The sequence below is a fragment of the Scatophagus argus genome, chromosome 13, assembly GCF_020382885.2.
Source record: "Scatophagus argus isolate fScaArg1 chromosome 13, fScaArg1.pri, whole genome shotgun sequence".
Taxonomy (NCBI): Eukaryota; Metazoa; Chordata; class Actinopteri; family Scatophagidae; genus Scatophagus; species Scatophagus argus.
In genome coordinates this window covers 7,205,762-7,224,669 of record NC_058505.1, presented here as the reverse complement: position 1 = coordinate 7,224,669, position 18,908 = coordinate 7,205,762, and the positions used below count along the sequence as shown (strand labels likewise).

At 40.0% G+C, this 18,908-nt stretch overlaps 1 protein-coding gene across 1 annotated transcript in view; it reads left to right on the top strand.

Moving 5' to 3' along the window:
- Nucleotides 1-18,895, top strand: part of LOC124069732 (collectin-12-like) — a 44,884-nt gene extending 25,989 nt beyond the window's left edge. Inside the window, 21 exon segments of the mRNA XM_046409140.1 lie at nt 1,476-1,562; nt 1,712-2,755; nt 3,042-3,614; nt 3,703-3,845; nt 4,000-4,109; nt 4,197-4,261; nt 6,140-6,158; nt 7,169-7,254; nt 8,937-9,021; nt 9,734-9,809; nt 10,027-10,122; nt 10,257-10,403; nt 11,077-11,167; nt 11,333-11,528; nt 11,939-12,033; nt 13,160-13,248; nt 13,521-13,608; nt 13,723-13,777; nt 13,922-14,075; nt 14,571-14,692; nt 15,554-18,895. Of these exon segments, the coding sequence (XP_046265096.1) occupies nt 1,476-1,562; nt 1,712-2,755; nt 3,042-3,614; nt 3,703-3,845; nt 4,000-4,109; nt 4,197-4,261; nt 6,140-6,158; nt 7,169-7,254; nt 8,937-9,021; nt 9,734-9,809; nt 10,027-10,122; nt 10,257-10,403; nt 11,077-11,167; nt 11,333-11,528; nt 11,939-12,033; nt 13,160-13,248; nt 13,521-13,608; nt 13,723-13,777; nt 13,922-14,075; nt 14,571-14,692; nt 15,554-15,785 (3,653 nt within the window). The 3' untranslated portion in view covers nt 15,786-18,895.
- The last annotated feature ends 13 nt before the right edge of the window (nt 18,896-18,908 follow it).

Here is an 18,908-nt window from a genome sequence, read left to right as displayed (position 1 = left end):
CCACAGGCTGACTCACAAATGGCTGCAAGTGTCCAAAATATTTTGAGTTTACAAGAAACCAGTGAAGCGGGCTGGGCTCTGTGTTGTGTTTTTCTCTCCTATATCCTTTAAACAGCCTCTACCGTAGTTCATCAGCAAACGTTAAACATTCTGCATTGATCAAGATTTTTACATTGCCTTGGCCCTTCAAATTACCCATTTTGTCACCTGCCATGTCTTCTCCTGCAGCATTAATCTGCTAGGTCTCAAGTTGGGTAAATGCCTAAGTATGGTTCATAACTAGGGTCACAGTAGGCAGCCAGTAAGCCTTACTCAGCAGCCTTACATAACTCATAATGCTTTTCTGATTCAAAACTGTGAGGTGCATAGTAGTAGTAAGAAGGTACGTTGTTATTTTTCAGGGAGGAAATAGGAATGCGGCAACAAATGAAGCATAAACAGTATTTGTCAGTACTCAAAAATATAATAAAATTAGCATTGTAAAGGAAGGAGATTTATACTCCCAGCAGTTGACCAATAGCTCTTTGAAACTAGAGCCATGTGTTTCTGTTTGTCCCAAATGTGTGTTATTGTTTCATGTTTTTGTCACTTCTGGAATGATAACAGAAAAAGCTTAGGATGTTTTCCAGCGCAGTTTTTAGACGCCCACATACAGACAGAAAAACAAACCGTGGACGAGAGGAGATGGGCTATCGTTGCAGATGTGGGGGGGGGGTTGTTTATGGTCATGAGCTGAAATCTGGGAATGCACTCTGAAAATTGAGATCTGTATTGATCAACAGATACATGGTTGCCCAGTTACAAAAAATGTAGGAAACTCTTCACTCTGTTCAACATCCTTTGTTCAAAATTGCTGTTGAATTGAGTTTCCAGTTACTCACTGGAGAAGAATGAAAACAACAGCACCCTCTGCTGGTCTAAATCAGTTTTACATGTCAAGGTTGGATCAGGTCTGTCTTTAAATGACGGAGGAAGCATTCAGAATCTTTACTGAGATCACAGTAGCAATACTCTATAAATTTATTATAAATTTGTATGTAAAGTAAAAACACTCATTAATCATCAGAATGGCTCTCACCAGTAATATATTGTTATGCACTGGATTTATTGTATTATATTTATTGATGCAGTTTAATGTTGCTGCTGGTGGATGTAGAGCTAATTTAGTTTAATCTGTAACAGTGTGTTTGTAATTTTTTTTTATTTAAAATCTTTAGCTGAGAAAGTAGAAAGCACAATACTTTCCCCTGCAATGCTGTGGAGTCTGTGTGTCTGTCTGTTGTATCTCCTGTAGCACACTGTGTCAGTGTCTCAGAGTCTGTGATGGTTGTGTGAGGTGTCCATTTTACCAAGCATTAAGGGAAAAATACTGCATTTTTGTCATAATTGTCTCTTTAACATGAAGCGTTGCTTTTTCGCTGTAGGTTATGTTCTGTGTGCATATGTTTTACATGGTCTCTCTCCTGTTTTGTCAGTGGTCCAGAGAATGGACAATGTCACAGAGGGCATGCAGAATTATGGAGGCAAGATCAACGCTGTGGAGACAGACTTGAAGAAACTTGGTTAGTCTCATGAACACAAGAGTAGATAACACATATGGATGGTTTTAACCTACAATAACAGTGAACAACAGCTTGAAACTGTCTAAGGATTTTTTTAAATGAATTATTATTTTTTTAAATTATTAATTTCTTTGTGTTTGCTTTTTCAGATGATCAGGCAGGAGAGAAGTCAGTTAACGCCACAAGTGAAATCAAGACTTTCAAGTCAGATCTGGAGGCATTACAGAGCCAACTGAATGATGTTGCTCTCAGGGCGACCAGATACAGGGAGATACTGGATGATCTTCAGATCACAGGCGATGACATGCAAAATGGCCATGTCTCTCTGCAGGGTTTTCTGCAAAGCAATACTGACTCACTGCGAGGGGTCAACCAGACCTTGGCTTCCTACAGCAGCATGATTGACGACCTCCAGACAGACACTGCACGGCTCCAAACAGAGATACAGGGCCAGGTCAAAGTGCAGAGCCAGACCCAGGTTAGTGTCAGTGCGTTAAACATCACCCAGTCCCAGCAGCGTAATCTGCTCAGCACGCTACAGAAAACGGTTGAAGACGCAGGCCAGGCAGTGCAGAAATTGAAGAATGACTTTCAGGGTCTGCAGCAGACAGCCAGGCAAACCCGGGCTGACACAGAGTGGCTAAAGGAAAAGGTCCAGAACCTCCAGGTTTTGGCAGCCAACAACTCAGCCCTGGCCCGGTCTAATGGAGAAGCTCTGGATGACTTGGGGGCTCAGCTCAGCACGTTAGCCAGTCAGATCCAGAACGCCTCAGCTCTCACTGAAGGACATGACCAGAGCCTGCGTGAGTTGATGGACCACCAGAGAGACCATGATAACACCACATCATCAAAGTTTGATGAGATGGAAGCACGTCTAGACAGACAAGAGAATGACATGGATCGAGTTACTGGCAATGTGAGTTTTGCCACACAGCTCCTCGGTGCCATAAGCTCTGACCTGAATGGCCTGAGGTCCTGCGCTGAGACAGTGATGCTACATACAGATCTCTTGGTGGGGCTCAATGGTAGTGTCACAGAGATCAAGGCAGACAGCAAAGACCTCCACACCCAGCAAAATGAGCTGACAGCCAGGTTGGACAGCGAGGTTAGAAATCTCTCTATGGTGATGGAGGAGATGAAGCTGGTGGACAGCAAGCACTCGCAGCTCATCACCAACTTCACCATCCTGAAGGGTAAGAACAGTAGGGTGTGTGAAAATGTTGGAATGGATGGAAAAGTCTTTCAGATCACAAGATGGTTTGATTTAATTCTGTCATAGACAAAATGCACAAATTCCAGCAAACTGTGGTGTGCATATTTAATAGTTTTAACAGTAATTTTATAGGACAGTAGTGGATAGTTGTTCCATCCATTTTCTTCAATAATTAAGACATCATCACATGATAAATGGCTCCAAATTTTGGCCTTTACACAATGAAGTGAAATGAAAAGTCCACTTATCTTCTCGTATTATTTCAGGTCCACCAGGTCCAAGGGGCCCCAAGGGTGACAAGGGTCCGCAGGGACCAGTGGGCCAGATAGGACAAAAGGGTGATAAAGGAGACAAAGGGATGCCAGGATTGATGGGAGTTAAAGGAGAGAAAGGTGCTGCTGGAATGCCAGGTGCAATAGGGCCAAAGGGTGCATCCGGGCCAAGAGGTCTCCCAGGGGCTAAAGGGTCAAGGGGGCCTGGAGGCCGACCTGGAAGCCCTGGTGAAAAAGGTGACCCCGGGATTCCAGGAATCCCTGGTAGGGATGGACAGCCAGGGATTCAAGGACCACAAGGGCCGCAAGGGCCAAGAGGAGCAGCAGGACCTGCAGGGTTGGAGGGGCCTCGTGGGCCTGTTGGACCAATTGGCCCTCCCGGTCCTCCAGGGCTACCGGGGATTCCTGCGCCAGTACCTCCTCTACATTCTAATACTCCTCAGCTCACTCAGCCCACTCAGGTTCCTGAACCTCCCAAACCACCGCAACCTCGCAAGCCAGCGGTGGAACCAGAAGGCACAGTGTCACGACAGGTCCAGCCCCCTGCAGGCACAACTCCAACACCTGGTGAGTTAAACGATTAGAGATTCTCATAGAAAACATATGACACATTTTTAGCTGCATATTTTAATATCCTGTAAATTACTTATTACAGGTTGCCCACCTGAGTTTCGAAAGTTTGGCGACAGCTGCTATTACTTCTCCTCTGGTTCGCTGAGACTCAACTTTGACGAGGCCTACCAGTTTTGTACTAACATGTCATGTCATATGCTCATTATTAACGACAATGAGGAACAGGTAAGTGATATCAGACCAGAATTGTTACTTTAAAGTATTTGCTGCAAACAATTAAACAAACCATTTCATAGAATAATTGAAAATTTCCGCCTCGTTTTTTTAAACAGACTATCCTGCAAAAAAACAACCCAATTTTTTGTTCTTCTATCTGCAGCAATTTGTGAGAAATACCATTGCAGGAAAAGGTTATTTCTGGCTGGGCCTTACTGACAGGGAGGAGGAAAATGTCTGGAAATGGGTGGATGGAACGATACCTGTTTTCAAGTGAGTCAGTCAGCCACAATAACAACAACAAATGCACATCTTTAATGGTGATTGAATTTGATATATTGTTCATGTTGTTGCTATCAGGAAATGGAAGCCTGGCCAACCCGATAACTGGACGCATGGTCACGAAGAAGGCGAGGACTGTGCCGGTCTTATCCATAACGCTAACTGGAATGATTTCTACTGCACTGACCGCATCGGTTTCATCTGTGAATGTGCCTCTGACTGTCAGTATTCTCAACATCTCAGACATTTTTGAATTCAGAAAACTGTGTGCATTTGATTAGGTGTATTTAAAGGACACAGCTGACACCTTTCTACATTTTTAAAAAACTACTTGTTTGTCTCTTAACAGTTGTTTTTTTTTGTGCTACTCAGACCCAAATCAGTTCATTTCTACTCAAGATCTCAAAAAACAAGTCGCTGATATCTAAGATCCTGGGACCAGCTGGGCACTTACGTATTTAGCAAATGTTACTGAAACAGGGGTAAATGATGTATTTGTTGGGGACTATTTTCTGCTTCAGAATAACAGACATGTGATTGTTTTGGTGAATGCTGGTGTTTACAGGACCTGGATGGTGTAATCAGGATTAAATTGACTTAAAATAAACTACGGTGCCCACTGACAAAACAATCTCAACAAAAGGACCTCTTGTTCTGGAGATTTCACACGGTCCTTGTGTCTACATTTTTGCCTGTGTGTGGTTTCTTCATCCTTATAATAAGGTTGCACATTATTACTACGTTAGGACATCACAAAGGTGTGAAAATGTACCTTATGTGTTTTATTGTTGCTGTTCTCTTTACAGTGAATGTTCCGGTTTTATAGCGTCCACTTAAAACAGCGCGCGCTTGTCTGTGGAGGAACAGCGAGGAGGCTGAAGGTGAAGACGCGAGGATGATGGTGGACTTTAGCAGGAGCTCCGGATGTCTACAGGACTCTGATGAAGGCAGTTCAGTCCAGCATCACAGAGACTTGGACAGATCTTTGTCTTTAAGGCACTTTACAACACAGTATGGTGCAAAAGGCAGAGCATGCACAGACCCAGTCCACTATTATATTCATTTAGTGTTTGTACTGAAGGAAACATGAGAATGTAGGCATTTATTTAGGTTATACAAAGGCATTTTTTTTGTGCAGCCACTGTTGTACAGGAGTATCTGTAAATAACATGCGTTGTTGGTTGGGATCAAATTTCATGTTGTTTTATGTCTTGGCTGCCTTTTCGATCTTGACACAAAAATCTATATCAGAGGTTATGTTTTTAATAGAGTGGAACTATTTTTATACCGTCGAGTACTTCACAGATTCAGAGCTATGATTATAAATACGTTCCTGGGACAAATGATGAGCGCCCACTCACCATCAGCAAATGACTGCAAACTGAGATAATAAATGGACAGAAAACTAGTGTAAAAATCATTTTTCTACAAAATGCAATATCAGAGTCATTTTTGTTTGTTTGTTTTGTTTATGAGAATAGATGCTCAGTGTGAGCCGTGCTGCTGTTACATGAAGGACAGTATTTCCTAGATTTTAGACTGCCAATATGAGTTTTTATAAAGTATAAGCATAACATTAACAACATGTATATCATATGCTGATTTTTTTTTCATTATGCCAAATACAATATGTGAAATATGTTACATGTTTAGAATTTGCATAATCATTTTCTATTGTTGTATTATTGACACTTTTCCAATTCATATAATGCTGAATGACTGAGTAGCAGTTTAAGGCTCATATTGTCTTAATGAAATTACCAAGTTCCTATGGATCACAATAAAATGGGAAAGAAACTGTGTGTAGAGTCGGTGCTTTTTGTCCTATGAAACATTCTAATAAATGCATTTTGTAGATATGGTACAAAACACCATTTATTTGTCTGTAAAAACTGAGTAAGAGAGGAAACTCCTATCGACACATTACTGATTACACATCTGCATCCTAAAATTTATTTGAATCCTTTTATGTTGTCTAGGGGAGTTAATTGTATAATCAGGTAAAAACTTTAATAGCAGAGGTTCAGATCCAGAAAAAATGTGTGTAAACAGTATTTGGCTGGTATAAATAAATTAAAAAGGTAAATCAGGGGAATTAAAAAAGCCTATTTTGCATAATTAGTACTATTACTTTTGTACTAACGGTATATTTTGATGTGAATAGTCCACTGATGTACTTGTCTAAAATTTCTAATACAAAACTTTCATGAGTAATATAGCATTTAATATTTCTATGCAATATTTTTACACTGGTTTTACTACTTTCTTCTGAAGTAAAAATCTCAATACCCAATAATAATTCCCAATACTTTGTGGTGAATGTTTTTCTAGAGTGTGTAATGAAAATGTGTTCAATCAAAAGGAATAATTAAACTCACATACAACAATATATAAAACTAAAAGATGATCAAGATATTTTTTTAAGGCAGAAAAGATTAAGGGAGACAATAACTGCCTCTGAAAAGTCTTGTTGCTGTTTGCTTCGGCTACAAAACCTGATCCTTACTGAACTTTTAAAACTATTCTCTCACTTTATTGAGTTTTACACTATTAAGTTAAAACCAAATGTGAAAGAAGATCTGAACTGACTGGCCCAAACAAAGTTTTTTGACCCTTCCTTCTCTTCAAAACCAGACTGGACGGAAATTCATTGTAATTTCTGACATGTTACTCAGACTGACTCCCAGCTGCAGCGGTTAACGGCTCCGTGGTCAACGCGATGACATAAGGTCACGTGATCTCCGTCACCTGACGATGACATGTTATTATTATTATTTTTTTCACGGCAATTTGTAGCCTGTGACTCATTTTCTGTAGCGCACGGTCGAAACTGTTGCATTTACAGCAGTGTGACAGCGAGTGTTGAATTATGTTTGATATTTGATGAAAGCGGTTTATTTAACGCGGCGCTGTCTGCTTCCATTACCCAGAATGCTTCGCATGTTGCCGTCTGGCGAAGGAGTGACTGTGTAGAATCAGCTACATTTGACATTCATGAAGTTGTCGTTACTATGCATTTTAGTTGTATGAAATAAGATAAAGAGGGATAGAAAATAACAGAGGAAGGCGAAATCTGTTGTTGTCAATACGCCAGCAATGCCTCTCTTCACGACAAACCCATTTGACCAAGATGTTGGTGAGTAATCAGGACCGGGGGCTATTCTAGCAGGCTAGCTGAAGTACCTTTGATCATTCAGCTTTGTTTGTGTCTGCAGCTTAAATGTTACCCTAAGAGAGCTATATTGATAATGTTTTATGGCTGTCTTTCAGTGTATATCGCAGGCTATATGAACTGTAGTCCATGTTATTATAATTATTATTTTTTTTATTTCACGTATTGCTGTGTTTGTTGTGATTCGTTCAGTTAGTTAGCCACAGAGCACATTTGGCTAACTAGCTACCTACCTTATCTTATGTGGAGATTTAGCTAGCAGCAACTAACATTATGTTGAAAGCAGAAAGAAACCTCGGAAACGTTAACAAGAGTTCGCCGTTTGAAGAGTTATGGTTTCATTTCTTATCTATTGCTTAAGCCGTATCATGTGTTAAGTCGGTCTTTTGGTCAGGATAATTGTTAATAGACGTGGGGACACAGATGCTGTCATCACATAATCTAGCTAGCTAGCCATCTGCCTCATCATTGCCTTACTGCATCCCATCCCATCGCATGTCGGCTAACCAATACGGTGAGCCTAGCACCTCACAGTTACTGCAAGTGAAAGTGGATGCGGTGGCGTATTCAGCCACGAAGTCACTTTGTGTTTCAAGTTCCGTCTTTGATCTGTGTCGAGTGGTTAACCGCCTCATTAGCATGTACGGTGTGCGGCAAGTGGTCAAAGTACACAAACACTTTAGTATACGCTGCCATATAAAACAAGCCTTCAAAGCCAACAGTAGATACTTATTTGGTAAATCTTATGATTGTGTGTTTTGGGTTGGAAGGTGTTATTTCATCCTAACTGGTCATTTTCAGGCTGCTTGTTTTCTTTTGTGTAAACATGCTGTTGTTTTGCAGTGTTAATAAACTGCTTGCGACTCAGGGTTTGGGATGTAAATAAACAAAGAATGAATAAGCTGACAGAAGTGTCTGGCTAAGTAAGCAATACCTTCAGTCATTGTACTTGCATCATATTGTCAAAAATTGTAGTATTGTTAAATTATTCCAGTTCCAATCTCACCATGAAGAGGTCCCTCTCACTGATTTTCAGCATTATTTATTGTATTGTACCTATAGCTGCAACAGTCTAAGTGGTAAAGCAAATTTGTATCTTTACAAGGTATGTATATCATTCTTGTGACTGCGTTGTCTCTTTGCCATCTCAGTTTTTTTAGTTTTTGGCTTGTTCACATCACAATTGAAAAAGTCAGCTAAACACATGAGTCATACTGTTCGATAGCAGCATTTGTCAGTTTTGTAAGAGGGCTTACTTTCACCACTTTGACCTGTTCACGTTTATCTAAAAGGCAAAACAAGTCACGAAGAAAGAGGAGCTCTTACCAGTATTGATTCAAAGACAGTAAGCTGTATATTCTGTTAACAGCACAAGCTACAATTTCAAGTGAGATACCTAAAACCCAAAACAACCAAACATTATGAGTTTCATCGGATTGGTACTTACTACAGGCTTGTCCTTTAGTCAGGAGCCTCTCTTATTTTATACCTCTCTAATATTGATGCTTATTTGTGTTATTAACACATCCTCACCACCATCCTCACCTCTCCTCTCTGTCTCTAGATAGAATAAGTCATGACAGAAAGTGCTTTTACAATCTTTTAACTTTTCTGCTTGTGTTGGTTGTCTTGCTTCTTTCCTGCAGAGAAAGCAACCAGTGAGATGAACACAGCTGAGGACTGGGGCCTCATCCTGGACATATGTGATAAGATAGGACAGTCACGTACTGGGTTAGTTAACTGTCTCCATACTAAATCTGACACACAATCAGCATTTATAAGGCACTTCACACAGTTGTAAAACGCACATATCCCAGGGTTGGGAATCGAGCTAATGATTATCTGCTCACCCGATTATCGGATCTGATATTCAGCATTTTTCCACGTACATGTGCTGGTATCTTTTTTTTTTTTGTATGTGTGTGTCAGATTGCAGATAAAATCAATTAATTAAAAATAAAAAATATAACTGTTTAATATAGTATTTATATTTTGTATTAATAACATGAATATGCGCAGTAACTAGTATGTTCTCAAATAAAATTAGTGGAGTATAAATATGAAGTGTCAGAAAATGGGAATATTTGAGTACAAGATCCTCAACAAACTTGTACTTGAGTAAACTGTACTTACTTATGGATATTCTTAACTTTGACACAAAGATTTTTGTTTTTACTGCAAATCTATATCAGTTACCCATGTTGGTTATTTTTCTCCATAATTGCTATTAATTGCTGTCTGTGTCAGCCTTGAAAAAAACAAAAAAAATCAAAACATGTTGAACCCTTGACAGAGCTCAAGGACACCAACTGTACAAGGAGAAATTAAAGATAAATATTGATATCTTTAATGTCGATAAAAAGCTCACTTAGCTGGATTGTTCTTTGGTCCTTGCCAAGCAGTTAATCTCCTTAAACCTTTAATTTCTGCCATTCTGCTGCAGGCCTAAAGAATGTCTCCGCTCTATAATGAGAAGAGTGAACCACAAGGATCCTCATGTGGCCATGCAGGCGCTGACTGTAAGTGTAAACACACAGTCATGTTTGGTGTGAGTGTGATCAGCTCATGGGGGCGTCATGTGGTCTTCTTGTCATCCACCCTTGATTAACTTTTCACTGACGTGTGAGCTAGTGGAGTAACTTTTGACTTTATTCTGTGTTAAGTTGCATGTTTGTTATATGTTTCTCTGGATTAGGGAGTGAGTCTGATAAATTGTTTATACCAATGTCATCACAGCTCCTTGGTGCCTGTGTCTCAAACTGTGGGAAGATATTCCACTTGGAGGTGTGCTCCAGAGAGTTTGCCAGCGAAGTCAGTAATGTCTTAAACAAGGTATGTGGCATCATTTTTATTTTCCATGTGTTTTCCACAGAAGGCCTACTAGTTATTTCTTATTATTTGAAATAAGGTCATGGAACATTCAGTTCCTTTTTCTCCTAATGTGCCATTTTAATGACTGTCCCCAGGGCCACCCCAAAGTGTGTGAGAAGTTGAAAGCCCTCATGGTGGAGTGGGCAGAGGACTTCCGCAATGATCCCCAACTCAGTCTGATCTCCGCTATGATCAAGAATCTACGTGAGCAGGGAGTCACGTTCCCAGCTGTCGGGTCACAGGTAGGCAGACTAAAAGAAAAGCGACTCTTGTATTTGCGTAATTTTGTGTTTTTAATAATAAATCTTAATATTAATTATTCTTATTCTTAATAATTAACCATTTAGTTATCGGTGTCAGCCTATCAAAATAAACCGAAACTGAAATCGCTAGTTAAGACCCCATACCTGCCACATAACTGCAACATCCCTGTTTCAATTCCAGCAGTGGACTTTTGTTGCATGTCGTATCTACATTATTGTAAAATTTGGGTGTGGTGGAGTGATTAATGCGATAAAATGCCCCCCCCCCTTCATTAGCCGGCTGATGTGCCCTTGAGCAAGTCACTTAACCCCCCAATATGCTCCCCGGGCACTTGATGCTGCCCACTGCTCCTGTGTGTGTTTCACTGCATGTAATTTGCCAGGTGTTGCATGTGTGTGTTCAACTAAGGATGGGATAAATGCAGTAGTAAAATTCAGTATGTGTGTATGTAAAAATATATATATACTGCCAATAAAAAAGTTGATTCTTAATTCTGATTCAATAATAATAATAACAAACTAAAAATAATCTAATAAAATATTCTTCAAGTGGGTAATTTGAGATTATTTTGCCTAAACATTAACACCCATATTTGTCCTTTTATTCTTCTGTTGATTCATCTGAGAGCGCGTTTATCATTTTTGTCCACAGGCTGCAGAGCAAGCAAAAGCAAGCCCTGCTTTAGTGGCAAAGGATCCTTCCACATCAACAAACAAAAAAGAGGAAGAAGATCTGGCCAAAGGTAAGGAGGCTTGTTCATTCCTCAAGTGTCAATACAGAAGTGTATTTAAAGAGGCATAATTCTTGAAAACATGCACACTGACACCTTTAATTCAGGATTTACATCACATCGATCACTGTTTATGCTGGACTGATGCTTTACACATGATGTCTCTTTTGTGTGCAGCTATCGAGCTGTCACTGAAGGAGCAACGTCAGCAGCCGCAGGCCTCGCTGTCGAGCCTTTACCCAAGCACCTCCAGCCTGCTCTCCTCACACAAGTCGGACGGCAGGAAAGTCCGTGCCATCTACGACTTTGAGGCTGCCGAGGACAATGAGCTCACTTTCAAGTCGGGAGAAATCATCACCATCCTGGACGACAGGTGAATTTTTACACGCCCAAATCATAAGCAGTCTAAAAGCAGCGCACGTGGACTGAGTGCAGCTCGGTGGCGTTCTGGGTTGAGTGACCATTCCCTGTTAAGAGTCTGTCCTGTCAAATGCTCTTGAGCAGAGCACTGGATTTATCGGAAGATGAAAACGCCTCATGTATCACTTGTATCACTTACACGTTAACGAATTTAATGCACAGCCTTTGAAAAACTGTATCACCAAAATGACATATCAGGCATTAATAAAAAAAATAGCCTGATGTTTTAAAGGAACTTGAAGCTACAAATTAAGTGGTAAAATAATCTTCCTCTTATCTGCTGAATCTTCAGATGTTAACAGGTTAAATCTGATTTAAAGTTTCTGGTCATTTCTGATTTTTTTTTTTTCTTTCTTATTTCAGTGACCCCAACTGGTGGAAAGGGGAAACATACCAGGGAATTGGGTTGTTCCCCTCTAACTTTGTCACAGCTGACCTCACTGCAGAGCCTGAGATGAGTGAGTACACACACACACACACACAGAACACACCCTTATGCACTTATGATATCTATAATTCTTTGGTAGCCCATTAAGTCCATTAGTAATATTGCTTTATTGATCCTAAAGTGGGAAATACTTTATCACTTAAACACAGCTGGTGAAAGAATGCAGAGAACGCAGTACAGTCATGGGTTGATTGTACTGCGTTTTCAGACATGGGGTGGTCATCACATGCAGTATAAAGCAACCGAGCCTCTGCGCCTGGGAAACCACACGAGAACTGCTCTGTTAACATTTTGAACACATTTCCTGTTACCAGAAAAAACTTGATACTGATACAACAACTTTGACTGTCTGCCATATTGATACAGAATGTTATATCCTCCTCCTGGTGTAAAATGTTCTCGAAATTGTCTTGTAGTGTGATGTGTGCTCGTTTTAACTCATCATCCATTTAACAACTCCTTCATTGTTGCCACAATGGATTCTATGGACTGTGACCACGAAAGCGTTTATCCTCAAAGCAAAACATTGGGCGTCTTTGCAGTTTCCTGTCAGGTTTAGTTATGACTCTGTATTTAAAATGTAAACGTATTGCTCTTTTTGAATGTTTAAAAAAAAGCATTCATGTACAAAAATGTGCAACAGCTTAATGCAAGTTTGTCAAAGCTGACTAACTGGTCATCTAACATAATAGATCACATGGTTTTCACCAGAATCAGCTTCACTTTGTTTCTGTCGGGGGGGTTTGTCACGCCTCTTAATTACATCCAAATGTTGGCTCTGCAAGTGTGTCATCCCTCAAACATTCATTTGCACGTGTGCCTTGTGTTGTTCAACTTTTTAGCTTTATGTGTGTAAAATACCAGCAAACTTGGCAAACATGCTGACAGCTTGATTTGTTTCAGCAGGTTGCACAAAAAGCAAATCAGCAAATACAAACACGACCTTTCAAAATGATTTGTCAACAGCTTGTGTCGGATTTTAACTTCTATTTTGACTCTTGCATCTTTTGCTGCTATTAGACCATCGCTGAATGTCAAGTCCGCGCGCCCGACCTCGTGCTCTTATGTGTAACTGATTGCTACTGTGTATTATTTTAATGCTGCCGCTGCTTCCGCTGTTACTTGGACATCTACAGTGAAGACAGAAAAGAAAACAGTACAGTTCAGTGAGGACATCCAGGTGGAGACCATAGAGCCTGAGCAGGAGCCTGTATACATAGACGAGGTAAGCTCCACTGTATCAGTACTTGCTTGCTCAGCTTGTTTAGTCTCATTGTTGCATCAATAAATAGCAAAAGAGTTTTGCTCCAAAGTAACATCCTGCTGACAAAATGAGATGCAGCAAAGTCAAATATACTAATAGGTATGCTGATACAAAGACTAATGGTTTCCTGTTTAGTGAAGATAAATGAGTGAACTTTCTTTCAGAATGGATTAAAAAATGTGCTCATCTCCTGTGCCTGTAAAGTGTAACTGAAATTTATTGCAAACTTTCAGGATAAAATGGACCAGCTACTTCAGATGATCCAGAGTGCAGATCCTACAGACAACCAGTCAGACAGCGTTGAGTTACTACAGCTGGAAGGTAAACTGAATTAGACCGAAGTGGAAGTCCGTGTACAGCAGCTTATCCGGTATGACTTGCATTATTGCTTACCACACATTAAATCAGTGACTATTTGTTGTATTTTTCCATCAGGTGCCTGCAATCAAATGGGACCCCTCATCGATCAGAAGTTGGAGGATATTGACAGGTATTCACAGCTGACGTGACATGTTTTACTCTTGGAAAACTACAGATGGCGAAAACTTGTCGCCCAGTCAAGCCCTCCATAATAAATAGTGTAAAGCAAAAATCTAATTATGTTTTTTTTGCACGTGTTGGTTTGTATCATCAGGAAGCACTCGGAGCTGTCAGAGCTTAATGTAAAGGTGATGGAAGCTCTGTCTTTGTATGCCAAGCTAATGAATGAAGATCCAGTTTACGCCATGTATGCCAAGCTGCAGAGCCAACAGTACTACATGCAGCAGCCTGCCAGTGCAGGACAACAGGTACAGTCAACCTATCACAGATGTGACCCGCACCCCTGAAACTCTTTTGACGAGCATTAAAACCTTACAAATGGAAATGCCAAAGCAGTGAAAGTTCTGAGCGATTTTGTGTGCTGGTAAAAGTCTTAAGGTACAGTTCAAAGATACAGTAAAACACATAGATGGTGAAGTTAGCACTAAAGGTAGAAATTGTTCATTTCTTTGAATGATTCACAGGTGAGCATGTCTGCATGTGCCTCATTAATCATACTAATTTATCCTGATGGTATTCAGCTGCATGCCAGAGGAGAGGAAAGTTTTAATGTCAGTTTTTATGTTAAGTTTAAGTATAATTCTCTCGCATAGCTAAATAATACTACTACAAGACAAAGAGAACCAAAAACCTCCTTTTCCTTGGTTATCCACCTAATATTTCACCATGTTACTGGTATAATTTGCTGTTGATCTTACTGTAGACTCATTCACTCGCTACATGCTTTGTGTTTGTTTCCACAGGTGTACCCTGGTCAGCCTGCATCAGGTTCTTATGCCATGAGCGGTACTGCTGTGCAGGGTTATGCTGTCCCCATGGAGCAGCTACCGGCTGGAACACCTTTACCTGGTCAGCCAGCCCCCAGGTGAGTTTCACTTGGCCACTGGCTTCATGTTATGGTTCACCAAAGCTTTACAAGTATTGAGCATCATCAGTCTTTGCTACGCATTTGCTCCTATGTATGCGCTATTTGATAAAGAGGAAAAGAAAGTCCAGCCATTTTCTAGAAAAAAGATTTTCTATGACAAATTTGATAGCACTTTTCCATTCCTAAATAGTAATTTGAACCTTTGTTTACTGCTTGTTTTCTGATCTGCTCCCCTTCTCTGCTGTTAGAGCAAACTCAAAGCTTCGTCAGCGTTTACCTCTTGTGTAGATCACAGCACTAATTTCACTAGCCGAGTGGCGTCTGACTCCCTACTCAGCTGCTCTTAACTTGAGCTTCTCTAACAGAAATACTAGAAATAGCATTATTAGCCTCCCACAACTCATAGTGTCTTTTAAATTTGAACATTTACTGGGTATTTACAATAATTTGGCAATACGTACCACAATACAGGGGGTTGCGGTTCAGTATGTCGAGATGCTGTAAACAAATCAATATATGTCGCACAGACCTGAGTTCTGTATGTTGATGGTGGCGATATGTGCTTACTTCCTCCTGCCAAAGTTGACGTTGGAGTGAAAGAGTCAAACACTTTTGTCCAGCAGACGTGCTTGTTTGTTTACGTGCACAACAAAAAATGAACCACAGCCACAAAATCTTTGCATTTGACGAGTTTCTTTCATTAGCATCAGGCCTGCAAATGTTGTGCTGTTTGCTGTGTTATTTTAACCATTATTTGAACACTAACTCATTAGAGTTTGTGTTATTACTAATTAAACCTTCAGCCTGCTAATAAATGCTTCCTTCTTGTAATGAAAGTTGTTTCACTCTTTTCCGTAGTGACGTTCATATGTACATGGGCCAGCCGCCAGTATACACTGCAGCTCCAGGCAGCATGGCCCCAGCAGACGTTCAGTCCTACCAGAACCCCACAACCGCCCCTGGTCCCGTCCCAGGCACAACTCCCGCAGGCATGACGCAGACGCCAAACTACAGCGCGCCGTCTGGCCCGAGCATAGCACCTTCCTCAGACATCTCACAGGCTCCTTACTCAGAGAAAGCCTTGCTATAGGGCCCCCCGAGCTCACTGTAATCCACATGCGTACACCGACACCAGACCTGATCAGATAGTGGTCGTAGAAAAATTCTTTTATGATCTTATGATTAGTTTTATCACCAGATGGATGGAGAGATTCAAATAGAGTAGACTAACCTTGGCATTTGACACTATTAAATCTGAATGAATATACAGTTACGCTTCTCACTCCGGGTTTAGAAGTGATCATGAGGGTTTGAGCGGCTCACTCCAAGCCACACGTGGTCTGTAAATGGACACTGTGTTCTTTTAGGACTGTATTTAATAATTTATTATTCTTCATTTACACTCTCCTCCTTCATGTCTTTTACACCACGTGGCTGTGAGGACATGGAGGAGCTTTCAGTCACACTGTGATCATCTGTTGTACTTATTTAAGTTTCAGTCTTCTTGTAAGCCTGATCACTTCCAAATCTAGATCTGATAGCAATATATGCATTTTCATGTACGAGACCTGACCTGTTTTGCTTCCTTTTTATAACAGGACTATTCACAAATTAATTGTGGTAATGCTTTATTTTATGGGTGTGTAATTTTAAATAATTTCCAAGGAAGTTTCGTGGGAGGAGACAAAGGAGATGGGAAGTTCTTTTATTTAGACTGTAGGTGAGGTGAATATTTAAATGTTTTACAGAGTACTTACCTTCAAAGAGAAGCTTAATTTGAACCCAAGTAAATATTAATACATCAGTCATTTATCAGTGGAAACGTTATTCTTCATAGTGGGCATGTATTTGGATGTTAAGTCAGACTTCGATGTACTGGTTTAAGCCTTTGCGGGTGACACCCGCATGACCCATTAATTTGGATTATTTAACTGGAAGTGAATTTAACTCTTATAATTTACTTATTAGTATCAAATCATAATACCATGGAAACTTCCCTGGAAATTACTCAGACTCTTTAAATTAGGCGTTACCAAAAAGAAAACAAGTGTAACAGAAGTCACTGCAACCTAAACACAAAACATATATACAATTACTATTTGATCAAGTGTGAAATTCACACATGCGTTCCTTCAACATGCACAGTGGAGCTACACACACACACACACACACAAAAACAAACAATATGTAGACACACTACAGGCAGGTGTACCGTAGTGGACGTACACACACACACACAAATAATTACAGCAGTTGATTCTCACATCCTCAGCAGTATGTGTTAATTTACTTTAACCCACACACTAACGTAGAGAAATCCACAGCACACCACAGCCCTCCGACCCACTCAAGCCAACCGCTAACCACGTCACAAAGCAAAGATGGCGTCGACTCACATTTACCTTTCATCCTTTTTTGCTTTAACTAGGAAAAAGACTTTTAACGATGTTGAAAACGTTAGTTTAACACATCCTGTACATGTTGTCAACTTTTAGAAGTATTGAAAACTGAAGCCACTTTGTTTTTTTTTTTTATTATTATTTTTGCTGTTTTTTGGAGGGAAAAGAAACCAGAATAACTTAAGCATGCACATGACTCTTGTATATACTGTATGAACTAAGTAGTGGAGCCACATGAAGACCTCATCATGGGTGGGCTGTATGTTAGCACAGCTCCAGGTGTTTCTCTCAGCCTTTAAGGTGAACTCTGCAGCCATGATGTCCCTGCTGAATTTAAGGTGTAAAAGCCAAAGAGAACAAACTGAAAAAAATGCTCACATGCCAGAAAACAAGATATGTTTTGTTTTGTTTTTTTTGTTTTTTTCTTTTCTTTACATAATTGACTCCTTACTTCATACTGCAGAGTTTTCCTTTACAAAATGAGCAGCTCGAGATCGTTGCTGGTGGTTGTAGGGTTTGGTCCGTCTCAGTTCAGGGGCTGTACTAACAAACTCGTACCACACGCTTGGCTACTAACGGGGCGAACTCTTTGAACGTCCTCAGTGTCTTTAAAGCAACTCTTTAGTCAGTGTTGAAAAATAAATATGCTTTTTTTTTTGTAGTGTGTTTTAATTTATGTTTTGATTATTGTTATGCTATTTTAAATGGAGAAACAGTGCAGGATGTATGTATTCAGAGAAAGGCAGGACGTGATATTCTGCCTGACTTAGTTGTATATTTAAATCGCTCACATGAGAACATGGACTTTTCTCTCTGTGTTTGATACATGCTTATTGTACTGTAGGGTCAAATGGTAATGTGAAGAAAACTGATCGAACCTCCCCATGAATCTCCAGCTTGTCCTCTCTCGGAGCCGTCTAACACTAAAACAAATTCTACCTGAAGCAGAACTGAAATACGATTCCTACGATTCTGGAAAGTGCAGTCAGGATTTATAAACACGTCTTTCCCGAGGTCTCACTAAGCTATCATTTACAGCGACTCTTTGAGGCATTTAAGATCCAAATATTGTACCGTACTTTACATACTTCTCACTTCATACTTACACTACATGTTAAAAGTCTTTGGGAAAGAGTTGATGTTTACAAATGCTGATTGGATTGCATAGAAGCTTATCCGTTGTTGTGTAATCTTGAATGATGCTACATGAAGGAATTACAAGCAGTTTTATATGTGTGAAACTAGATTTTGCAGTTGCAGGGAAATTGGTGTGTTGATCATTTCAGCTTCTCCTGAGATGTTTCAAATTTGCCCCTTGCTGTCCCCTGTGCCCCCTTTAACATATAAAACAATCCATGTTTTCTGGTACCTGGTACTTTGCAAACAAGAGGCTGTTTTATTCTCCAGAACTTAATCTTTAGCATATTAATGTAATTTTTTTTTTGTTTTTGTTTTTTTTTTTTTTGCTGACATCAGCTAACCGCAAGAGTGAAATAGTTTTGACCCATGGGATGTAAGAGGGCTGGAAAAAAAATAAATAAATTAAAAAGTAGCAGCTATTTTGGGACTACGAGACCAGGAGCCAGTTGATTCTAAACATCTTGTTGCACCACAGTGTTGGACTGCAGCCCCGATGTAAGTTTATTGCACAGGATTGAGATGCTGCCTGTTTTTAAGTTTTAAAACAACATCTTTATTGTAAAGTTTCTGTCTAAACTTGTACCCTGCTGTTTGTATGTATTCTTTTAACCATACTTATTAATTGGTATTCACAATAAAACCAGGCCAAATGTACAGAATATTTCATATGGCCT